At 42.8% G+C, this 25,462-nt stretch overlaps 1 protein-coding gene across 1 annotated transcript in view; it reads left to right on the top strand.

The window, feature by feature from the left end:
• Positions 1 to 25,462, top strand: part of sdk1a (sidekick cell adhesion molecule 1a) — a 76,877-nt gene that overhangs the window by 28,845 nt on the left and 22,570 nt on the right. The window contains exons 13-23 of the mRNA XM_071522766.1: positions 3,143 to 3,338; positions 4,550 to 4,648; positions 5,862 to 6,053; positions 10,447 to 10,574; positions 10,659 to 10,771; positions 12,352 to 12,502; positions 14,347 to 14,599; positions 14,959 to 15,074; positions 17,618 to 17,804; positions 18,938 to 19,036; positions 22,053 to 22,247. Of these exons, the coding sequence (XP_071378867.1) occupies positions 3,143 to 3,338; positions 4,550 to 4,648; positions 5,862 to 6,053; positions 10,447 to 10,574; positions 10,659 to 10,771; positions 12,352 to 12,502; positions 14,347 to 14,599; positions 14,959 to 15,074; positions 17,618 to 17,804; positions 18,938 to 19,036; positions 22,053 to 22,247 (1,729 nt within the window). The remainder of the gene's footprint in view (positions 1 to 3,142; positions 3,339 to 4,549; positions 4,649 to 5,861; positions 6,054 to 10,446; positions 10,575 to 10,658; positions 10,772 to 12,351; positions 12,503 to 14,346; positions 14,600 to 14,958; positions 15,075 to 17,617; positions 17,805 to 18,937; positions 19,037 to 22,052; positions 22,248 to 25,462) is intronic.

Genomic DNA, 25,462 nt, shown 5'->3' with positions numbered 1-25,462 from the left:
GCAGTGTACAACAGGCTTTTGTTTAAACATTAATGAGGTTTTCTTAGCATGTCATAATAAATATCCTAAGTTATTTAACAGATTTATACTTACTGGGAAGATGCCATTATCCACACTTGAATATTTAAATTTCAGATTCTGGAGCGGCAACCTCTAGCCAGCCAGAGATAGCTAGAATAACACTGAAAGTATGGCCATTTTGCCATTTACATACAAAGTATGTAAATCATGCTACTACTTTACTACTCCATTCCCACTGTTTTCTGTACAGAAGGCTTGCTTGAGGGCTTATCATCCTCAGAATTGTTGAACGCATCAGACATTTTCAAAATACAAGCAAAAAGTGATAGAGGCAATAGTTCTGAGTATCTGACAGTACATCTACAATGAGAAATATTCATCAGTGTTTTGACATTTGTTGACATGGTCGATAATGTTGATTAATTGTTGCAACCAGTGCTTAATTTGTAAATGATGAGGTCCCGGAACACCAAGTGGTCGGTGTTCCCGCAAGTCGGTCTGGAGGGAAAAGGTTCCAGAACATATCAAGACAACAAGCACATTGGAGGCACGGTGGTGCTCAGTGCAGCCATATAGCTTACTGTAGACCGAACAGTCTAAACATTACTACAGTAAATGACCGACTATATGACCTTAGAGCTCCGACTACTGGGGACCTATAACAATATTTGCTTATTGCATAGGCTACATAATGCTCATTTTGTCCAAACCGATGGGTTTTTACAAACCTGCCCTTCAAGAAGTGGACTAAACATATAACTGCGCTGTGCACAACATAAAAATGCCCACATAGGCTTCTATGAGACATCCTAATCATACATAAAGGAAACTGCAATGGCTTCTCATTTACCAGAGAAATTCTGGTTCGAGTAGTTACGCTTCAATATTCAATACAAATACTTTCATAGGATATCGATTTTGAATGTAGGAAACAATGTCAGCGAATAATGCAATAAAACGTGTCGTGGTGCAGCTAGAAGTCGGCCTAAATGCGACACTCAGCTGGACCGCGCTGGTTTTGAAATGCCCACATTGATGTGGGCATTTCACGTCAACCAATTCTCATGTTATTAGCCTCCCAATTATTTCTGGACACTCAACATAACAAGCGCAATTGCCCGCATATTTAACTGTGGGACTTACAGGTCTGCACTCCAAAAAATTTCTGTTTCGCAGTCATCTATGCAAATATAAATTTTGATTGTCCCAGCAGAGACCTAATAGATTACAGAATATGCTAACACGTTTACAAACAAAACAAATCATACTTACCTTGTCTAATTTTCCAAAATAGTCCACACAGCGGACACATGGACAGCAAATTCAACTTTTAGCCATGACGCTGTCTGAAGTTTACCATAACACACTCTGCAGAGCAGCTCACTCATGTGTGAAGTGATTACTATGCACTTGTTGTTACTTTCTAATAGGATAATCACCTGTCTTCATATGGAAATGAGACAGTTAGGTTTTTGGAAGGGAGGGGAAAGGAAAGAAGAGTCAACTATTGGGAGTATTACATGGCAGACAAAAAAAAATGTTTCATGCCACTAGGTGCTGGGTCCACTCGAATAGGTACCGGAATGCAGGTAGTCCAAAACTGGTCCACTGGTTGCAACCCTAGTTCCAAATTGTGCCACACATGTAGTCAATTCTAAAGTTCACCAAGTGATCTGCGTATGGTTTGACAACTGCATTTTAAAACTAGAAGGGCACTCGGAGAGCACAGACCTCCGCCAAGGTTCGTGCTATTATTGCTTGTTCGTGAGTCGGATCCGGATACGCTCTAAAATGTATGGGTTCTTCCTTGGCCCATGCTACACCATTCCAAAAAGTTTCATGAAAATCGGGCAGGTAGTTTTTCCGTAATCCTGCTAACAGACAAACAGACAAACAAACAGCACCGAAAACATAACTTTGGCGGAGGTAAAAAAAGATCCTGACCAAAAAATGGCCGCAAGCCTGTGCACAGCATAAGCATCACACAAAATAAACATCTCAAATGCATTGCAATGCAATGACCCTTGCACTGGACTCAGAGCTAACCTAAGTGAATACACTTACCAGCAATAAGGCATTAAAGAGCCATTTCAGCTCATGATACTCAACACAACTTCTTCTGTTGTGGCTGTGAGAAAACAGAAAGTTTTATTGATGGACACTACGTTTGTCAAGTGGTGTGTTTTTTTTCCAAAATGTGCTGAAAGATATGCAGGTGGCTTATAAACTCAGGCCACTTATTGAATTTACACACCAGTAAGGCCTGTGGGCCAGTGCACTGCTAAATTCTGATGAAATGTTTACATTTTACCCAGTTATTATTACCAGGAAAAGAGAACAATGTAGTTGCCATTTCACAGTGTTGCCCGTGGTTTGTCTCTTTTGTTATGAATATGGAAGTGCATCCTTTTCAGTGAATTGTTTTTGTGGCTAAAGCAATAACGCAAACTAACCGGATGTGGTGCTGAATATAAAATAAGGCTTGTAATAGAAGTAATAGAGACAGATCTACCTTTCATTAGACCTTTTCTTTCTGCTTTTAGTTTGACTGAAATCTACTGTATATTTATCACCTTTATTTTTTTTTTACTTCAGGTGCTCTTATGTCTGATAATGGCCTACTGGCATGAATTTATGTGTAGTACACGCCTGCCTAAACTTAAATATTTAGTAGTTTTTATTTTTATTTGTTTTGCATACTCAAACGCAGATAATTTTGTCTGAGAAATAGTAATATGAATATTGCTATGCCATTTGTATGCCAGGTTTCTCACTGGCGATATTAAACTTTAATGACACAGAACGCTTGGGTGTCAGCCTAATTTGAAAAGATTCATGATATGCCTACCTTGTAGCCTATGCTGTAGTAGAAATAATTTCTGCCTGATAACAGCAGTCTAAATAATGACTTTTGATTTTGGTAGCCTAAAGCTAAAACTATTCAATCAAAATAATCAACTAACAACAATTAATTAAAGTTAAAAACAAACAAAAGAACAGTGATGTAGGTGTTGCTGTGACCTGTGGGATTACACTAACCATGTGTTTTTGTGAATTCAACGGACATTAACGTGAGATAACCTGGAATGTCACCACTAACCATCTTTCTCACTTAACACAGTTGTTGGTCTGGCCAGAGCAGTCTCCAGAGGATATTACCATAGTAACCATCACCCCAGACTACCCGGGTTCCCGCCACACAGGATTAGTCAGTGGACTCCGGAAATTCACCTGGTACTTTGGCTCCGCCCTCTGTTTCACTACGCCTGGAGACGGCCCCCGCAGCCCCCCCACTCTGCTGCAGACACACGAGGACAGTGAGTACGCACACGCACACGCACACGCACACACGCACACACACACACACACACACACACACACACACGCTTCAGTGTGAATGAAGCCAAAAGAGAACACAAAGAACACACTATCAGCCTCTCCTGTGAATGGTAATGAAAGTGTATTGACTCGCTCTGTGTCCAGCTGTTTCTATCAGTTTGATACACAGCTGTGTACACAAAGCAGATCTATATCTATCCCTGTCTTGCTATTCTCCCTGGTCTCTCTCAGTCTCTGACTTTCTTTTCTCTCTCTCTCTTTCTCTTGTTTATCTCTGTTCTTATACCCTGTACCCCCCCTTCTTTCTTTCTTTCTTTCTTTCTTTCTTTCTTTCTTTCTTTCTTTCTTTCTTTCTTTCTTTCTTTCTTTCTTTCTTCCTTCCCCGGTCTTTGAAAAGGGCATTGATTCATGTGTTTTCAGCATATTTATAGGCTACTGTTCCATGGATAAACATAATAGCTACCACTCCCAAACGCAAGTACACATGCACACAGTCACACCGTCAAATAAACACAATAGCCTGTAGGCAGACAGACAAGCAATCATTACCAACCAGCAATTATAGAGTGGGAAAGGGATATTAGAAGCCTTGCATACACATACACACACACACATGCACACACACCGACTCACACACGTACACACAGCCAGGGACAGGTATTGATTGGGAGTTGGGCGTGTTGCAGGGTTAACGGTGGGTGTAATTCTTGCTTGATGATAGCTTTGCGTGTAGCTGTGTGTGTGTGTGTGTGTGTGTGCAATTGTGTGTGAGTGTTATTGAATGTCTCAGATGAATAGCTTAATTGCTCTACAGGGAGAGGGGTTAGAGAACCATGGATGAAATGAGAAACGACAGTCATGTGTGCACGTGAGTGTGTGTGTGTGTGTGTGTGTGTGTGTGTGTGTTGGTCAATGCAGTTGTGTTTAGGAAGTGGTGTGTGAGGTTTCAGTGAGTGAGAACAGTAGCTTATAGATGTATAGATATAGGAGGTATGTGTGTGTGTGTTTGGATGGGGGGGTTCCAATAGAACACGGATCATGCATATTTGACAATATTACCATATTCATGCCTTTTAGTTAGGGGAATGGAAAAATATAACGCTTGTTTTTTTTAATGGTTGCTTTAACAGTCAGGAAATATATCTAATGTGTGTGGGTGTGTGTGTGTGTGTGTGTGTGTGTGTTTCAGAACCTGGTCCTGTGGGCCACCTGAGCTTCACTGAGATCTTGGACACGTCACTCAGAGTCAGCTGGGCGGAGCCTGAAGACAGGAATGGCATCATCACAGGTTAGAATACCACAACATTAAAGTAAATACTACCAGTGGGTCCAGAAGCTTTAAAAGCTCACTCACTTTTCCCTCCACTACCTCCATCTTCCCTCCACAACCCCGAAACTGATTTTCATTCCGCTGTTTTTTTCTGTCCCGATAGTGGATGAGACGAGAGAAGCTGCGTCTCCTGAAGTCTGGAGTTTATATTTAAGTGTACTCCTCTCCGGGAAGTAAATCACATGATGGTTCGATATGATGTGCCCAGCGTAGCCCAATCAACTGATAATTTAATTACTTTAATTAAAAACATCCCCTCCAAATGACTTCCTGGTATGAGGCAAGTAGTATCAAGGGAGTCAAGCAGAGCGCCCTATAACTTCTATAGTTAGGAGGAGGACTATTTGTTTCATGTGCATTCTCCATTTAGTCCTTTTCTTTTTTCTTCTCTCTGGGTTCCAGGGTTCCCTCCCTCTCTCTGACACTGTTTATGTACTACTGATTCATCATCAGTTAATCCCTTCTCTCTGCAGCTTGTCTTCTCACATTACCTCCAACATGCCCTCATCCCACGCCTCGCAACACCCAGGGTGTTTGTGTGGCGCATCACAAAGCTCAAAGCACTTTCCCCAAATTCATTTTGCCTCAGTTCCTCCATGGCTCTTTTAGACAATGGTGCTGGTGAACACGACAAGCTGCTGTGAATTAAGTGATTACACTATGTCGTGAGTGTGTATGCGTATTTGTCTGTGTGTTGACATGGTTGCACAAGGTCCACCATTTATCAAGCACTTAAACAAGTCTAGCAGGACAAGGCTGCGATGGCTTTAAAATGGCTCGCACACTCAAATAGACACACATAGGATGGGTAAAATGGTTATTGAATGAAGGTCACCTTGTAGATTTAGTCTTTTCTCCTCAACCTGTTTTTCATCCTGCACCTGGTGAGCAGGGAGACAGATGAGGGACCATTCACACTCTCCAGGGCCTTACACACAAGTGGCCTCACACACAAATGCATATGCACACACACACACGTTTGAAGGTGGTGGAGTGTGATGCATGAGTGTGAAGATGTGAAGGGACAGACAGGGATTTTGACTGTAGTTTCCCCTCCCACAGTCTTTCCCTCCTTTTGGCTGTGTCCCTCTCAGTGTGTGTGTGTGTGTGTGTGTGTGTGTGTGTGTGTGTGTGCACCTGTATTAACCCAGCATGTGTTGTACACCTGCAGGCTATGTGTTGTGGTGGGAGGTGTCTGGTGTAAACTCGAGTCGCGAGGAGCGTTCCCTGTCCAACTCCACCCTGCAGTACCAGCTCACCGGCCTCACCTCCATCACCTCGTACTCACTACAGGTGGCAGCACTCACCGCCGCAGGACGGGGCGTGGTCACATCCTCCACTATCTCCACTGGGGTCCCACCAGGTCTGACACACACACACACACACAAACACACACACACACACACACACACACACACACACACACACACACACACAGACACACACACATACATACTGACTTGCAACACAGCTAGCTGCAACACAAGGGATTTGGAGCTGGTGACAGAGGATGTTAAAAAGAGATTTTACCTTCATGTGTATGTGTGTTTATGTGTGTGTGTGTGTGTGTGTGTGTGTGTGTGTGTGTGTGTGTGTTTGTGTGTTTGTGTGTGTGTGTGTGTGTGTGTGTGTGTGTGTGTGTGTGTGTGTGTGTGTGTGAGTAAATATGACTGATGAGCTCTTAAGATGCTGTTGTCTTTCCTCAGGCTGATAAGTGGCTGTTACTGCGCATCCATGAATCATCACCCACACAACCAGCACCCACACACACACACACACACACACACACACACACACACGCGCACATACACACACACAGTGAGAGTCATTTACAGCAACTTAGGGAGTGCGTTAGTGTGCGGTTGTGTGTGTGTGTGTGTGTGTGTGTTCCACACCATATTTGTGTGTGTAGTGTATGACTGGTCTGTATGATTGGACCAAGGCCAAGTCGCAATCATTATTAGTGCTGATTAACTGCAAATGGCAAAGTCGAGGGAATGGAGAGATGGGAGAGGGAGGGAGAGACAATCAAAGAGAGAACAGGATTGAAGAAGGGAGAGCAAATAGAGAAACATAACAAGGGAAGAACAGAGAACAGAAAAAGAATGCGATCTCCTAAGAACAGAAGACCCAATTCTCAAAAACGGATTGAAAGTGAGACAGGGAAGTAGAGTAAAATGGAGGAAAAACCCAGATCATGCTGCAGGATTTTTGTCCTAACATTTTCAAATTACTAATTTATGAATAAAAGCAAAAAAAGGGAAAGCAAGATGGATACAGACAGATCTTAGATTCAGAACGTATTCATTAATTCATGAAAGCAAAAGACAGAAGGAAAGACAGAGGATTGAAGAGGGGGAAAAAGAACTAAAGAATGAACAGAGAGAGAGTGGGAGAGAAAGAGAGACAGAGAGAGAGATCCACTGAGCACAGATTCTTGTCTTGTTTATTTATTCATGTATTCATGGAGTTGAGAGATTATTGTCATTCATCTGAGCAAGGCAGCAGATATCAAAGTTCCCACATTATAACCCTACAACTTTGCTACAAGCACTTAGACAGCAATGGTAGTGGATAGCTATAATTTGTCTTTATTTGCATACATGTATGTAGCTGTTTCCACAATAAACGGTCACGTTTCCATATTAACTGTACCCAGTAGTTTTATACTGGTGAAAAAATATCCCCCAAATTTGGTACAAAGGTAGGTAGGAATTAACGATAGCTACATTACAGACACGTCTGATTCCGAAGCAAAGTAAAACTGAACTTATTGCCTGTGCACATCCTGATAGATTTGCAATTGAGAAGGCATTTGGCAAAGCTGACGATGCAAACCTCCCCCAAAACATTTGTGTGACCAGTTGACCAAATAGGGTGCATATGGGCGAAGGGGTAACCTGGCTGATTGATTTGCAATTGGAAAGACAATACAGGGCTGATTACCCTATAAAGATTTGTATAGCAGGTGAACAATTACTACATGGGGGTGGGTGGTAAAGTTACACAATACAGCTTACTGCTAACAGATATAGAGAGATAACAGAGTGCTAGAGCAATGTGATTCAAAATAAAAGGTGTTCATTGCTTGTTCATGTGTTGGCATTTTTTTGCCACTTTGCCCCCCACCACCCCAGTGCTCATCCAAGATGGCGTCTCACACTCGCACTCACACTCTTGTGCGTGCATCACATGGAGCTGAATTTTCGTCCCATTTAGCCACAGCTCTCAGCCAGCCGCAGGTCCCTTGACTGCCCCCTTGGTGTGTTCTACCAGGGTCAGACACTGTGTGTGTGTCAGACATTTTTAATGCTAGAATCGAATGGATTAGGCCAGATGACACTACAGTACATGCGATCAACCAAATATAATAAACAGAAGTGGTTGAAAAGTGAGTCCGAAGTGCCAATTGAATGAGACAATTTAGAGCAAAGTGGATTGTGATGAGTTTTGATAGGATCAATTTCATTAACGGAAACAAGCTGTCATTTATTTCATTTGTATGGACAAGATAAAAGTCCAACAATTCAGCCCACGTCTCCAGAGCAGTTGTCAAATGTGCTGTCTGCCAGCCCAATGCCAATTCAATTCAACAACTGTCAGTGAAGAGCTCTATTCTCAGCCAGCTATAAATTTTGTCTGGCATTTGAAAGGTGCAGTTGTAAACCTATCACTGGAATATTTAGTTATGGTTGCTGTATTCATGAATACGAAACGTATTATTATTCCTATATAATTTATTCCAGGCTAATAAAAAACTCACTGCCAGGAGAAAATAATGGTTGTCTGCTGGTTGTATGCTGTTGACAGAATTCAATGCGGCTCTCTGTCTGAATGTGACAGAAGCTGCTGCTCAAACTTTTAGTCGATGATGTTCAGCAGCACCAGCTGAGCAACAAGTTAGGCTTTGTCAGTGATGCCATCATCAGCAGAGGCTTCATGTTTGTAAAGGAGGTCCTGAAAGTTGTAATTGGATGATAATCATGATCAGAAAAAAAAAACCCAAAAAACAGAAGCTCATTGTTTTTCCTATCTGCAAGTTTTTAGTGACACAATTTGCATAGATGAGAAGCTCATTTGAAAATAAATCCAGTCTTTTTTTTTTTTTTTTTTTGAATTAGTATATGACTAGTCCATTGTTCTCTCTTCTAATCATTTTCCCTAACTGGCAAATGACACACACTTGAAAGCCAGTTGAAAGCCAAAGTGTGTGAACACTTCCCGGTTGGGGAAGAAAAACATTGTTATTTTGCCTGACAAGCGATCCACTAGCCAAAGTAGCTTCTTAAAAGTAGATATTTATAAGTTTGAACTATGACAGAGATTATTTGTGGGAGGAGAGAAAGAGAAAGATATATACAAATCAAAATATGAGGATATACAGTATATTGGCTACATCTTGTGGGCTGCACTTGGGAATGTGTGTATGCTGTACGGGTGTAGTGATTATCCCATGTGCAACAGGGATTTGGGCTAAGTGATCAGATAGAGCTGCCAACTGATCAGACAGAGTATCAGATGTATCTTGGAATGGGCATAATTTTTAGTTTTTGGAGTGGAGGAGGTAATTTACAAGCCAAGACCCCACACCTTTGCTGCTACTTGTTCCCCTTCTGAATGGTGGAGGAGAAGGCCAGGCCTTAGGTTCCTGCTACTCGTCACCCACATTGCCCGCAGCCTGTCTGTCTTTACTGCAATGGAGATGGAATAGTGTCAGAATACAAATGGGTCAAACATAAATTATGAGGCTCATAGCCTAGCAAGACATTTATAGGCCTGAAATGGACTTTAGTGAACTGTGCATTTAATTCACCTCTCGCCTCTACCGGTGTTCAGATTTATCTCTCACTGTATTGTATCATAGACCTTGTAAATATGAAACAAATTGCTTTGACGGATAGAGATACAGAACCGTAGAATCACAAGCCTGCATGTTTTGCCAAAATGAACAATTATAACCAAAGACACAGATGGTACATACAACAAAAGCAATAGGATTATTTAACTAAATTGGGCACACTTCTTCCGATACAGATTATATCTGAAAAGAAGAGAAAATAGTTGGACTCATTAAAAAACAGCATGGGGGACAGCAGTTTCATACAATTACTTGACTCAGCCATACTTAATGCCTGTCTTGTACTTTACTCATTCTTGGTGACACAATTTCCTTCTTTTCCTCTCTGTGTTATAATTGTTATTTGAACTGTGTTAGGGATATGGGCATGTTGCGACAGGCAGTTCTGACCACATTATTTTAAGTTTTGGCATTATGCATATTTGTATCCCTTCATGGATAAATGTAGATATTCAAGCAATGCTTTGATCATTCTATTTGAAATAATTTACATGATTTAATAATCCTTGGATGTAAAATGCCACAAGGATTTCTTCTTGAACGAAACACTAGTCTTTACAAATAAATATAAAATAGCTATTGCACCAGTAAGCTGAGGTGATTTTAGTTGAAGGAATTTGTAACCCAACATTAAAAAGTAACAAATGCAGTGCTCAAACTACTGCCATTTTCATAAAAGACATTATTATGTGTACAACAGTACCACAGCTGGTGGCCACTAAATATTTTATACAACTGCCTTAATTAAATCATATAAAAGAAGTCAGAAAATATGCTTCATAGCCTCTTATCTGTGATTGGAAGTGCCCTGCGGATATACAGTATAGCTGCATGTTTCTGTGTTCATGAAACTGTAGCTTAGAGTAAAGCATGATTCTTTCTGTTTCCTCCTCTATAGAACTTCCTGGTGCACCATCTAACTTGGTCATCTCCAACATCAGCCCTCGGTCTGCCACACTGAAGTTCCGCCCTGGCTCTGATGGCAAGACGGCCATATCGCGATGGATCGTAGAAGGACAGGTACGCGTGTGTGTGCGTTTGGGGTCTGCTAATCTTGGAAAACAACTTTCTGCCATAACGTACCCTGACTGCTCCCTCTCTCCTCAGCAGGTAGTGAAGGAGGATGGGAAGGAGGAGGTGTGGAGGGTTTTGTACCAGAAAAACAACCAGCCAGACGCAGACACACTGGAGATCCCCGAACTCACCCCTTTCACCCAGTACAGGTCAGCCGCAAACACTCACAGCCTAACACAGGAACACACACAAGTGCACAGATACACACAAACACACACACACATCTTGCTCCCCTTCAGTTTCTGCAGTATTGCAAGACTCAGGTGAAGTTAGATAAATCACACAGAGACACAGAGAGACAGTTCCATCTGAGACTTTTCTGTTTGTCAGCACCTTCACAGCTGCTGCATGCAGATCCTTATTACCCTCCTGCAACTAGCTAGAGGGAAGGAGAGGGGAGAGGAGAGGAGAGGGGGAGGGGGACAATGGCAGGGGAGAAGAAAGGTGATGAGAAAGGGGGAAGGGCAGGAGAGAGCATTAGGGAAGAGAGGAGACAGAGGGATAAGAGACAAGGAGCAGAGGAAATAGAAGAGGAGAGAGGGGATCTCTAATCCCTGCTATAGGGCCTTGGGGAGCCTGCAGTTTTCTAAGTGTGATCTATTGGCAGTCAGAACAGCAGCAACTCTTCCTGCGCGCTCTCTCTCTCGCTCTCTCTCTCTCTCTCTCTCGCTCTCTCTCTCTCTCTCTCTCTCTCTCTCTCTATTTATCTATCTATCTCTTGCTCGTGTCTTGCTCTCTCTCTATCTGTCCCCCTTCATCTTTAATGGGATTGTGGTGCGTGTGTTGTGCACTCTCAGGGATTATGTTGTTACAGGCGACACCGTTGGGACGTTGGATGAAGTGATGCACTTGTTTCTGTTTCTTATCCCCCTTTTTTAAGTCCCTCTTTACACCCTCCTCTCCATCTCTCGACACCGGGATGGGAACTTATAGATGTAGTCATCCTTCACACACACACACACACACACACACACACACACACGCACATATATACTCTCATCGCCCCCCCGCCCCCCCACATGGTTGCATTTAGAAGTAACAAAAGTAACAAGTGCTCCCTCATGGCTGTGTGTGTCAACAGCCAATCCCTCTTTCTGACTGAATGTCTTCATCCTCAGACAACTTAACAACACTACAGTGGACTCTCCAGGAGCAGAGAGGATAGCTCAGACTGAAAGCCCCTTGTGGTGAAATATGACTGTTGTTTAAGTTGTGAAGCATCATAATACAAACAATTGTCCTTTCTAGGAATTTGAATCCAAATAGCCCAAAATATTTGTTCTTCACTGTTGTTGTGAGGAAGTCTTGTTGACTTGTTCACGTGCACTTGAACATTTTGATTGCCATACATCACATAAGGGCCGCTTGAATTGAATTGAGCTGTGATTTTGTTCACAGGGAGTTTTAAGTCCCCATGAAATGAACTCCCATTACTTTTACTTCCTGGAAAACAGAGTATCTCTCATGGTGTCCTCATTCTGCACTAGTAGGCATAAATATAAATTTCTAACCAATAAAACCATCAGATTTTTGAACGATCCCACCCCTCCGCACCCATCCCATCTAGTAAAATTGCCTTTCTCTCCATGACTCATATTCCATTGGTTTAGACTTTTGAATGATCTCTCACTGCATTACAAACATCCTGTTTCAACAGGAAATGCATCAAATCAAGGAAGTGAAGATGCCATTTCACGGGGTGTTAAACTGTGCTTTCTGTTCTCGCCAGGTTCCGTATGCGACAGGTGAACATCGTGGGTTCCAGTCCCCTGAGCGCCCCCTCCAGGCTGATTCAGACCTTACAGGCTGCCCCTGACACACACCCCTCCAACCTCACCCTGCTGTCTGCCACGCAGACCAGCCTGCGCTTTAACTGGAAGGTAGCGCGCGCACACACACACACACACACACACACACACACACACAGATACACAGTAAGATACACAGTACCCATTTTTATTGTAAGCTTACATTCAAATTACATTCAAAGAGTTTTTTATGTGTTGTTAATTTGGCTGGCTAATTCATGCACTACAGAATTGTAGTGTGTGTGTGTGTGTGTGTCCATCTGTGTGTGCATGTGTACTCACCAGCAGCAGGGCTGAGCAGGTTGAGTGGGTGACAGCCTATAATCAGTGTCTCTCCTGGTTATCAGTGCTAACACTAATCTGTCACATTTCCCATTCACTGCGCGGACCGCTAGCAGCATAAACTGCAATGTAATTTTCTCCTTACTGTCTTTTCTCTTGCTCTTTTTCCTGCTCTGCCTCTCTCTCTCTCTCTCTCTACCTCCCCCCACCCCTCCTCTATTATAACATAAATGGAGAACAGAGTATTTTCCATTTAAGAGTTGGAATGAGAAAAAGAGCCTGTCAAATCAGACACAGAGACTGAGGCACTATGCGCTACCTGTGCAGCATGCTAATGTGATTTTACCTGCATGTTAGCGCCAAGGCTAAGCTATATGGGTTTTCCGGCTGTAATGGAACCATCACAATGGTTTTAGCTAAGGCTATTATTCTAAGCTGCATATTAAGGGTAATAAAGCTAATGTGACATTCTGTATTATGGCTCCTCAGTGTTAAGCTGGGCTAAATCACTAGGATATTTAAAATAGCTTGGTGTCTCGCTTCCTTGTCTGTGTTGCCTGGTACAGAGTGCAGTGTACAATGGTAGTTAAAATATTCTGTGGAATTAGGTATCAAGAGCAAACTAAACTCTCTGCTGAGGTGATTTTAGGACACTGAATAATAGGTGGTTGTGGCTGTGATGCACAATGACAAGGAGGGTCACGAGGATGAGAGGAGAGGTTGATAGAGAAAAGGGGTAGAGAAGGGAGGGCGACAGGAAATGAGAGAGGGAGGGAAGGAAAGAGGATGACAGTTAGTTAGATGGTGAAAAAGAGAGGGAGTGCAGAGGGTGACAGGGAGAGAGAGAGAGAGGGATCGAGAGACGGGATGTCAAAGGGGAGAAAACAGTAAAAGGTTTTTAAGATGTGCTTCAGAGTTTGACACAATCACATAAATAACCATATTTTTGAGAGCTTCAAAATGCTTTTTCATTGATGTGTGCGTGCGTGCATGTGTGTAAGTGCATATGTGTTTGTGTGTGTGAGTGTGAGAGAGAGCGCAGGAGTCTGAGCATTGGTCGATGTCGGTGTGCATCATGTCTTTGTGTGCATGTCATGACTTAAATGTGAGTGTCCTTTTTGTTTTGTGTGTGTTGCTGTTGTGTGTGTGTGTGTGTGTCAGTTTGATTTTTTCTGCCTGCATGCAGGATAGATTGAAGTCATATTAATACATTTCTCATTTCTCACTCCCCTCAGGACATTGTATCATCTTGATTGAGAGGAATTGCTTCTTATTGTTTCACAGAACAGCAAGCTTCTGCAAGATCAAAAGATCAACCAAATTAACATTTTACTAATCACAACTATACCAAATGCTATACTCTTCCATCGGCTTCTCATTTAATCATCCTTTAGTTAATTACACAGTTCAAGACTGAAACACTAACTGCAGGGTAAAACATAACAGGACCTCACATATAGTGCAGATACAATACATACTGAGTGACGGTAAACTCAACATAAACACACTTAAAGACTACATCGAAGGTCCAAGAACTGCACCAGACATAGTCACACATGTGCATGTAGAGCGAGGCTGGTATATGGCAAAGCACCTCTCTCTAATCGCCTCGTTTTCTCCTCCTCCTCCTGCAGCCCCTCCCAGAATCCCAGTACAACAGCAGTCCAGAGACAGTGGGGTACCGGCTGTGCGTGCGGCGGACGGATGGCCAGGGGGAGGACAGGACCGAGGAGGTGGAGGGAGCGGGGCTGAAGGCAGGAGGGAGCAGTGAGGCCACAGTGGAGGGCCTGGATCCCTGGACCCAGTACCAGGTTCAGATACAGGCCTACAACTCCATAGGACCAGGACCGTGGAGCAACACCGTCACCGCACACACCACAGAATCTGGTAGGACACACACACACATACACACACAAACCTCGATTTGCTCTTATTTCCAATTTCCAAGTGTCCATGTCCAATAGAGCTATCTGGCCAAGAGATTGTATTAGCAGGGTATAAGAAGACAGATGGATAGGGAGTAAAGTGCTCCCCATTAGTTCCCTTAGTCTCCTCTCATCCTGGCACCTCGCTCTCCCCTCTACACTCTCCTCCCTCGATCGCAGTGAAGGGAAGATTGACGGAGAGAGGGAGGGAGAGGGAGGGGGAGATGATTGAGATGAAATCAAAGATTGGTTCAAAGGGTAATGTAGCGCTGAGTAGTGTGTATGTGCTTGTGTGTGTGTGTGTGTGTATACATTTTCTAGTTCCGTCCGGAGCTCCAGTGAATGTGACTGCTGAGGCAGTGAGTTCTACCAGGATCCTGCTCACATGGACTCATCTCCCCCAGACACAGAGGAACGGAGTCATATTGGGATATAAGGTACACACAATCATACACACACGCACACACACACAAAATCCTTGCCCTTGCATTCTCAAACTCAACCCATTATCTCTTCCCTAACTCCAACACCTTCACACACATTCACACACACAGACACACACACAGACGCACACACACACACACACACACACACACGTATGCATGCACACAGACACACAAGTGTCATCACACAAGAAGCTGGTATAAGACTAGTATGATGTAATGTCCTGTAACTGCTGTAGTTTGTTTTTCCTACATTGATAATTACTGGTTTTAAAAGTGCTCTGCTAAGTGCGTGTGGGTGTGTGGGAGTGTGTGTGTGTGTGTGTGTGTGTGTGTGTGTGTGTGAATGTATGTGTGAATGTGTGTGTGTGCATGTGAGTGTGTGTGTGATTGTGTGCGCGCAAATGTGTGAAGCTTTAATGTTTAATACCCTTGCATAAGACAGTGTTCTGCTATCATGGCATAGAAATAATGGCTGGCATATCCGCTTATGAAAAAGAAGAATGATTCACAAAGCCTATGGGTTTGGATGTTGTTTCTTTCACCTTTCAACATAAGGACTTATTTTAATTTCACCCCCGCTGATACCATTTGACAAAATTTTGCATAATTGTTTGATTGCTCTTGTTGATATATTAAAAACATTTAACTAATTTATGCAAGAGCAGGTGATTTGTTGAGTATGCATGCATGTTCTAAATTTCATTTCATCTCATTTATTTATTTATTTTTAAACAGGGACATACACATTAAGTGACCCCAGGGTAAATGTGCCAGTGTTAGCCAGATGGCTAATTTTCCCTAATAGTCCCTGTGACCAGATGTTATTAGCCAGAAACTGTAGTTAAAAATACATACAGTTAAAAATACAAATGCAAATATACTTTGGCAGACACTGCCAGCCCCTCCCTTATGCCTTAGTGTTTAAGTCCAGACTTATTGTCCCATTTACTCACCGTATCCTACAATCTACCCCCATTGCCTCCTTACCAACCCATCCTTTTCTTGTACTCCCCAGCTTGAGGACCTCTGAGATCCACTAGCTGTGTTTTATTAAGTCTGTCCTGGTGTTGTCCCAAAACAACACAATCATAACAATAACAGTGCTGGGCGGAATACCGGTAGATGCAAACCTTTGCTAAGGTTTAGTTTGGTCCGTACCATTTCTACCAGATGAGCCAAAAAGGCAGGAGGCAGAGAATCTTTGCTTCAACATAGCCATGCAGACGTATTTTAAGCCATTATTATATAGCCATATTATATAGCCGTATTTTAAGTCATTAGTCGCAAAATTGCTGAAAACGTGGGTTAGACTGAGATATTGCATCGAGATTGATCGAGATTGATCAAGCTTGATCGAGATTGATCTTGTGCATGTGAAGTGAAATCAGTGAAACTGAAACATGCACACCTCCTCATCTCCGACCAAACAAAACCCAACAGAACAAAGATGAAGAAGAGATTTCCTAAAAAAAGGGGGCAGCATCCTCCTTTGTGTGGACATGCTTGAGAAACAGAAAACTACAGAAAACTGTCATCTGGAAGCTTTGTATAGTTTTCATCTGCCAGGGGTGGTAACACCAGCAACCTATTTTACCACCTAATGATCACACATGTGGGCTTGGATATTGAATATTAATATGATTGAATTTGAGTGTTCCAAATGAAAAAAGTCAAAATACATACTCCTAAGAAAACCCCTAGGAAAAACAGGCATTCCCACAGGGTTTTTGTTCTCATAAAACATTTCTCAAATGACGTTACCAGAAAAACAACTATACCGTGATATAAGTTTTAGGAATACTGTGATAAAATTCAGGCCTTATCGCCCACCACAAAATAACAATAATATCTCTGAACAGAACAATGCTGAGCTCTACAGTGTATCACGTTCCCGTTAGTGTGGATTTTTGTACTCTCCTGAGGAAAACACTGAGCAGCATGCCTACCATGTTAATCAGCAGGAAGAGGCTGCCAGCAGCACCTCATCAACACCTTTGGTCCTCCAGCAAGTGCTGAATAGTACTCTTACCTCCCGCAATCCGCTCCTCCTGACTGTTTCTTTTTTAAGACACACAAGAGGTGACATTTTCCCTCAAAATGTTCTCAAGTGCAGCAGAAATGCTTATGTGCATGAGAGAGAAAGAGAGAGAGAGAGAGAGAGAGAGAGAGAAAGGACAAGAAAGAGCAGTTCTTGACGCCGATATTCAAATTGTCCTTCCTGTCTTGAATAAGTTGTTTTTCTGCCGGTGATAGTACAGTCTGTCTTGTAGATTTATTTATTTATTTTTATATGTGGGCGGTGGCGTACTTTTGGTTTTGAGATGAGACCCAAGTTTGCACCTGGGCCCATTTCAGGATCAGTTCAAGTAGGTGTTGCAATTAAAGCCACCAAAGCTACTCTAAATGGGTGTGAAGAAAACACCGGACCAGCTGTGCTTACTGAGCTGGCAGACTGTGTTCTACAGGATCTAACTTTACACATTTCTCTGCCACTTATTTATACTTGTGTATGTTGTGTGTGTGTCTGTGTCCAGGTCTTATACAATGAGAAGGACTCAACAGATCCACCCAGTATTGAAGTGGTAGAAGGAGAGGGGAGTGTGTCACTGCTCCTCAGGGTTCTCCAGAAATACACACTGTACACACTGCAGGTCCTGGCGTACACACGGGTGGGCGAGGGTCCACCCAGCAGCCCCATACTGCTCAGGACCAAAGACGATGGTAGGATCTCTCTCTCTCTCTCTCTCTCTCTCTCTCTCTCTTCTCTCTCTCTCTCTCTCTCTCTCTCCCTCCCTCTCTCTCTCTCTCTCTCTCTGTCTGTGTCTGATCGCTCACCCAGAAGTCCATGTCCAGCAGTTTGTTCAACACTGCTGTCCACTTCTCACTTCTGTAGTTGTGTTTTTCACCTCTTGACAACTCTGCTCTCTGGCCAGCCATCAGCTCATCTGTCCCTGCTCCGCTGATCCTCCACTGAGTTTCCGCTCACCCCTCTGACCCTCTCCACAACCCCAGCATGGAGAGCACATTGTGTGTGTGTGTGTGTGTGTGTGTGTCTGTGTGTCTGTGTGTCTGTGTGTATGCGTCTGATCATCTAGGGACTGCAGATGTGGAGATCAGGAAACCATGTGGCAGACTTTTCAGAATTCCAGCACCCCGGTCTTTTTGAATAATAGAACACAGACACCCAGGCGCGTGCACACAAATACACACATGCACTCACAAATACACACACACACACACACACACACACACTCGCAAATACACGCACACACACTCCAAATACACACACTCACAAGGACACACACGGACACACACTCATCCTCCATCAAACAGTGTCACGTTTGAAAAGTTTTTCTCATTTCAGGATGAAACAAGAAACGGGAAGCCAATTCCCAGCAATGTATAATGAACCTCCATTCTGTCTGTCAGTCATGTACACATACACACACACACACACATTGACATGTACTTGGTGGTGTGGAACATGCACTTTTATCAGGAACTGAGACGGAGACAGTGTGAGGTTGAGAGAAAATTACATTTTCTATTTTGTCCCTTTTAAAAGTGCCTTTTTCAAATAAATAAGATCAGCGTTTGTGTGTGACGGTGTGTGTGTGTGTGTGTGTGTGTGTGTGTGTGTGTGTGAGTGCACATATACATCTGTGTGTCTAAGTGTAGTCTGAGTAGCTGCATATTATTAGAATATAAGCGTTTGATGTTGACATACCCTGTTTTTCCATTACGAGTCCCTGTGTGCTTTTTCATGCTGCCCTTTTGATATGCTATTACAATTTTCTTTCTACTACCACTCCCCCCCCCTCTTTCTCTTTCTCTCTCTCTCTCTCTCTCTCTAGTCCCAGGCCCCCCTGTCAGGATGGTGTTTCCAGAAGTTCGATTGTCATCAGTTAGGGTGGTCTGGCAGCCACCCACATATCCCAACGGCATCATACTAGGTACACACACACACACACACACACACACACACATACACACACACACACACAAGCGCACAGATTTCCAAGAGCAACATTTAAATCATAACCCAGTGTTTCCCTATTGTAGTGACAATAGATTTATTCTCAATTGCTGAAGGACAGAGCTTTGCTTGTAAAGGGAATGAGTTAGCAGTTTTACACACACACACACACACACACACACACACACACACACACATACAGTATACCTCTGTGTTCTTTCAAGGGAAGAAGTAAGTGAAAGCAGTAAAAAGAAAAAGAGCTGATTCTGTTTCTAGCTTTCAAACAAAGGGCAGCTCTCTCTGCTCTTCGCTCCAATGCAGAGGTTTGTTGGTGTATGCGTGTGTGTGTGTGTGTGTATGTGTGTGTGTGTCAATCGTCAAGCTTGTACCAGGGAAGAGGGCTATTATAGTTGCTGAAGCAAGACGCCTTTCCTAATACATACATACCCTCACATGCGGACTGAGATCCATACATATATCTTGTTTCTGAAACTGAAAATCACAGTGCACACAGTGAATAAAAGGGAACAGATTAATGAAGAGGAAGAGAGGAGAGGTAAAGGCAGGGGGAATATGAGAGCTGCTGAGCTGGAAACAGAGGGAGGAGTGAACGAGATGGAGCTAGATGAGAGAGGGAACAGAGGGATAGAGACAGCAGAGAGGAGATATATGGAGGTGAGAAGAGGGACAGGTGTGTGTGTGTGTGTGTGTGTGTCTTTGAGCAGGGGGAGAGAGAGGTGTAGTATTTGTCCTCTCAGTGGGGGAGGGAGGTAAGCAGGACAGTGTGAGTGATGTGTGACTGTGTAGGGGGAGGACATTTAGCGTGACACCGCTCTGTGACAGAAGGCTGAGTGGGAGGGTGAATCGCTCTCTCTCTGTCTCACACACACGCACACACAAACACACACACACACACACACACACACACACTCAACAAGGACACAGTAGGACAGCGTATGTGTGCGTTGTGTGTTTATGCAGATACAATGGTTTCCTTAGTGTTCTTGTCTGCCCAGTTTCTCCTTGGGTTCTCAGCCCATGGGGAATTAACAGCGCAGGGGGTACAGCGATAGCCACAAAAGGTACACAAGCTAATTTTGGTACAAGGCAGTAAGACCTTTGTGTTTTCCATAGCCTCTCAACTGTAGATACCACATGCACATCAGAATCCTAGTGGAAAGGACAGAGAGGGTCAGGCCTGCCGCCATGCGCAGTGGCAACTTGGGAGTAGTTAGGGCTTTAGGGCCTTGCTCAAGGACTCAATGGCAGTGAAGTCGGAAAACGTCAAAATGGTTTCTGACGTTGCCAGAAATCAAACTAGCAACCTTCATCATCTGCTTCATTCTCATCAATTGACAGTATGATCCACTGTATTTTTCAGCTAGGTGATTGTGAAGAGAGGTGGGAAAAAGGACGTAGAGCCACAATATACAGTATGGTAGTCCCATGCCGTTGTGCTACACCTCTGCTCCCACAGTTTTACTGGAGGGCTTACAATTCTGAAGTACCTGGCAATTGTAGTACAAGGAATTTCCTGACTTTTGAGCAGCTTAGGTGGTAATATTGCCAATATGGTGGGTTTTGCACAAGGACCGAGGAATGCAGACTGTCTAACAGCAAAGCCAGTGGAAAGCCATTCAGAAGCCTTGAGCAAAAAATATGCTATAGGTGCACATTATAAATGCCTTATGCTAGGAAACAGTACAAAACATATTGAAGATGTTACATGTTCATATGGGTGGTCAGAAAAAAAAATAGATGGATTGCCTAAGAGTTGGATTGGCAATTCTTAGGCACCAAGGTTTCACTAGAATGACAAATTAACTTTGTAAAGGAGATCTAGCCGCATATATCTGATCTGCAGCCCAGCCCTGGATGATATTAAGTGGAGAGCATAATGCTGTGCTGTTGACCCAGTTGTTAAGATGCAAGAGGATTTGTGGTGTAGCTGTTATCCAATAATCTGCCACGCTTTAGGTCCACATTAACATACAATCAGACTATCTGATGAGATTAGCACCAGCACAACCAGATTAGAGACGGCTCCAAGCAGATTATCATACTGACAGTCTTATTGTGAACCAATCACCTCTGCACTACAGTCTCCCTCACACACTCTTGTGTTTGTGTGTGCTTGCGGATGTGTGTGTGTGTGCGTGTGTGTGGTTGTGTGTGTTAGGTGTTACAATATGATCTTCATGTTGAGAGCCTTTGTGAGTGACCAGTGGCCTGTGGAAAGCTCGGTCGGGGATCAGCGGTTTGTTTGTGTGTGTGTGTGTGTGTGTGTGTGTGTGTGTGTATGTGTGTGTGTGTGTGTGTGTGTGTGTGTGTATGTTGGAGGGTGTTGGTGTAATTACATGGCCTAGTGCACGTGAGACAGAGACGGACACAGCCAAGGGGACAGAGGAGGTTGTGTGTTTGTGTGTGTGTGTGTGTGTGGTATAAGGAATAAAAGCATGTGAAAATGTGCTGATATGTGTTGTTGCTCTGTGTGTTCTAAGACAAAATTATGACTTTGTCTGTAATTGTGTGTGTGTGTGTGTGTGTGTGTGTGTGTGTGTGTGTGTGTGTGTGTGTGCGTGTGCGTGTGTGTGAGTGAGTGAGTGAGAGAGAGAGAGAGAGTGAAACAGAGAATCTGAAGGCTCTATACTGAGGTGACACAGTGAGTTCTGACCCTGCAGCACTCTCCAAATTTCCACAGAAAGGAAATGGACTGTTTGGAGAGCTGTAGGAAAGTGTGTGTGTGTGTGTGTGTGTGTGTATATATATATATGTGTATGTGAGTCTGTGTGATTGTATTTGTGTGGCTGTGTGTGTTTGGTGTTTAGTGATATGCAGCTATGTAGTACATGTCTTTATACACGTATGTTTACAGGCTGCTTCCTATCTCCCGGTGTGTTGTCTGATTACTGTGATCGGACACACACACACACACACACACTAGAATTTCACATTTGTGCCCTCCTTCTGTCTTTCCTTCTGTCCCTCACCAGGCTACCAGATCTCCTACCGCCTGGACAGTGGGGATCCTCTGCGCTGGACCACAGTTGAGGTGGGATCCAACGCTCGCCAGTTCACCGTCACGGGACTTTCCCCAGAGCAGAACTATGTATTCCGGCTGACGGCCCGCACCGCCCTGGGCTGGGGGGAAGCACAGGAGGCCCTGGTCATTACCACCGAACGTAGAGGTACAGGACACACACACAGGACACACACATACACTTTAGCATGTAGGATCTGGATCTTCAACATCATGTCTATTTCCATTGCGATGCAGTTATATCTGTTAAAACCTAGCAGGGACCCGACCTGTATGAACGTTCAAGAACTGCCTCAAAGACATCAGGTGCTTTTTACAACTCAATGAGGGCAAATCATGACCTTGGTATTATATGGTTCTATCTAACCTTTTTGTCAAAACCTTTTTGAGTTAGTCACATGAACCTATTCTATGAGTGCCAGTTGACATATGTGTGGTGTTATTTTTTGAAAATAATGATTTTTGAGTCTGTAATTTCTAAAACAAAAGGACCCATCTCCATTTAACAATGGATGCTGAAAACTTTGAAGTTCAATATCTCAGAACTATCCTGAAGGCAGATAGAACCTTATAATTCTAAGCTCACGAAATGTGAAATAGAAATCTCATTTTAATGGATCCTGTAATAACTTTATTTGTATTAAACCAAGACCGAGACCAAGTCGTTGTGTTCTGCTGTCAAAGGCCACGCTAAAATCTAGAAGAATTAAAATAGAACTTGAAGCCAAATCCACTGCCATCAGAATATAATTTGCTGAGAGCAGGCTCTGTGCTGTGCATTGTTCTAAGACCAGACTGAAATTTTTTAAAGATGGCATTTTTGATTCATGAAAGCTGTAAGTGGAGTGGAGACAACTTTTTCTTAAAGGTCCCATATCGTGTAAAATGGGATTTCTCTTGCCTCTTTGATTATAGCGGAGTTGGATGTGCTATCTAAACATTGTGAAAGTATCAGAACACACGGTCACCAGCTAAATCCACACAATCCATATTAGAAAAGCCGTATGGACTTCCGTAACTTTGTGGCGTCACAAAGGTTCACTCATTATCATTTTTGTGAGAAATAATAGTTTAACAACACAAAGTGTTTTTTTCAAAGCGATTGAGTGGTTGTCATTGTTTATTACTGGAGAGTTTTCCCTGCCTCTCGCTGCCTGTCGCTGCCTGTTCTGCCGGCGCTTCACTCTTGATACATTTAGCCAATCAGAACAGAGGGGTTGTTAATATCAATTAGCCTTAAAGCCCACAGAAACAGCCTATTCTTGGTAAGGTTCAGAGAAATGCTGGAGAATGAACATGTAAAAATGGATTGAGAGTGTTTTTGGTACATGACACCACACAAACAGCTTTGAATGGACCTCAAGACATAAAATAAAACACTGGGAAGTGTAGAATATGGGACCTTTAAAGTTTTGATAAAAATGGCAGTTTGGAGATTGGCCTGTAGCTACTGGGATTCAAGGGATCTAGCTTGTTGGACCACTGTGAGGAGAAATTGGAAGGGAAAGTGCCTAATACCAGGGAGCTATTTATAATCGATTGACTAACTGTCAAACACTGCTTTCAGAAATTTGGTTGCTCATGTAGGAAATGAATGGACTTGTGGTGGATGTTGGTTATGTTGCTTGCAGTTTGAAAGCACTGAAAAAAGCCACTCTAAAATGTTTAACTGTCCTCTGAAGTGTGTGTTCTACCTATGTGTGCTCATTGAGTCAGGGTAGGTTTTGCTTTTTCTTTAAAAGAAGTGATAAAGTCAAGAATAGCTTGGCAAATACTGTACTGTTAAAGGAGCTGACCAAGTTCTCAGGTCAACTACTTTCTCAGAGGTATTATTGTTAGTGGCAGCGGTGAAGGTCTTTCAGAAATTTCTTGCTGAGGTGGAGTTAAAGAAGTGAAAGCAAGCAGAGCCATTAGGCTTGGAGCTCAGACGGGTTACCAGTGCTTCACAAACAAGTACTTTGTGGTTGGACATACAGAAGTCGATTGTTTCCACATTACTAGGGCTGGGCACTGGTGTGGGCCCTTTTACAGATAGAACAAGATTGAATGAGATTTAGAGACTCCAATGCATGAGTAGGATCTGGGCAAATATAGATATTAAATTCACAAAGTATTAACCCTTTTAAAAACTCCTCAATAAAATTGCTATTTAGCTTTAGCTTTGTCTGTAAAGTAAAGTAAATGCACATTGTCGTTGATTAAGAAACTAAGTCACTCAAAAGTAGTATAGGATTTTTTAATTGAAATATAAATATCTTGACTTTACAACCTGTGCAGAGCCTTTACTTCTTTACTTCACTTCTTTACTCTTCAATGGTGTATGGTTGATTTTACCCCTTAGTCTCCAAGCAACCTTTATTTGACAGGTCCATTTTGACAGACAGTTTCCATGGAGACGGACTCTGACGCAACTAACCCAATTTAGTTAGCAAATGTTCCTACTCAATTTTGTATTTTGATTGCAACATCTTATGTTTAGCTGTCTATCCTTTTAAATTAATTTGATTGTATCCCTCTGGTAATTATGAAAACAAAATGATACATTTTATTTCTTTAGGCCCATTTGTCTATTTTTTTCTTCGTCTTGTTTTTGCCCGCAATGAAAGTTAGTCGAATAGTCCATTATTGTGGCCATAATTATATCAGTCATCGAAACTGCTGATGTCCCTGACGGTAATAAGCCATCAGTGAGGCAATTATCAATATCATTGTTTATATGAATGAAGGGGTGGAGAATTCACCCATACAAACTATCTAATTACAGTTATAGAAAAGGCTAAATCATGGAAAGAGATCAAATTTTAGTTCATAGAATACTGTGAGTATCACACAGTCTCTCTCTGAGTGCTGATAACCAGCTGAGAGATCTTCAAAAATTAGTTATTCCAGCTGATGTGTTTTTATATGAACAGTAGATGCTAAGTTTTGTGCAGCTGTTGGTTACTATCATCCCAAGAATCTCAGTGCGCAACTGGGAGAAGAACAGAGGTAAAGATTGAGGGACGGGCTGGCTGTCCCAGCCTGACCTGAGTTTTCAGTTATCATGAAAAATTCTAAGTTATTAGACCCAGCGTGATCCTGAAAGATAAACAATTTGTTGATACCTTACATTCAAAAGGCCAAACTTTACTGACTTGTTCAAGGCAGCTTGAGGAATAGGAAATCATTTTCCATGAACTGGATTGTTAAATCTATGAACCTCTATTGGCAACCAGTAGGAATTGCAATGTCGATATAACTCCTGCCTCACAAGTCTCTCATACAGCCCCCACCACTCTCATCCCTCCCATCGCCTTGAATGACGGAATGTGGTAATTGAATCAAATAAGTAACGTCACATTTTCACAATAGGGACAAGTAAGC

This window comes from Centroberyx affinis, unplaced genomic scaffold, assembly GCF_046629955.1.
Source record: "Centroberyx affinis isolate AG114_WGS23_722 - 3 ecotype Tasmania unplaced genomic scaffold, CSIRO-AGI_Caff_v1 ptg000100l_1, whole genome shotgun sequence".
Classification (NCBI taxonomy): Eukaryota; Metazoa; Chordata; class Actinopteri; order Beryciformes; family Berycidae; genus Centroberyx; species Centroberyx affinis.
The sequence above is the reverse complement of the archived record's forward strand: the minus strand, read 5'-3'. Positions and strand labels throughout refer to the sequence as shown.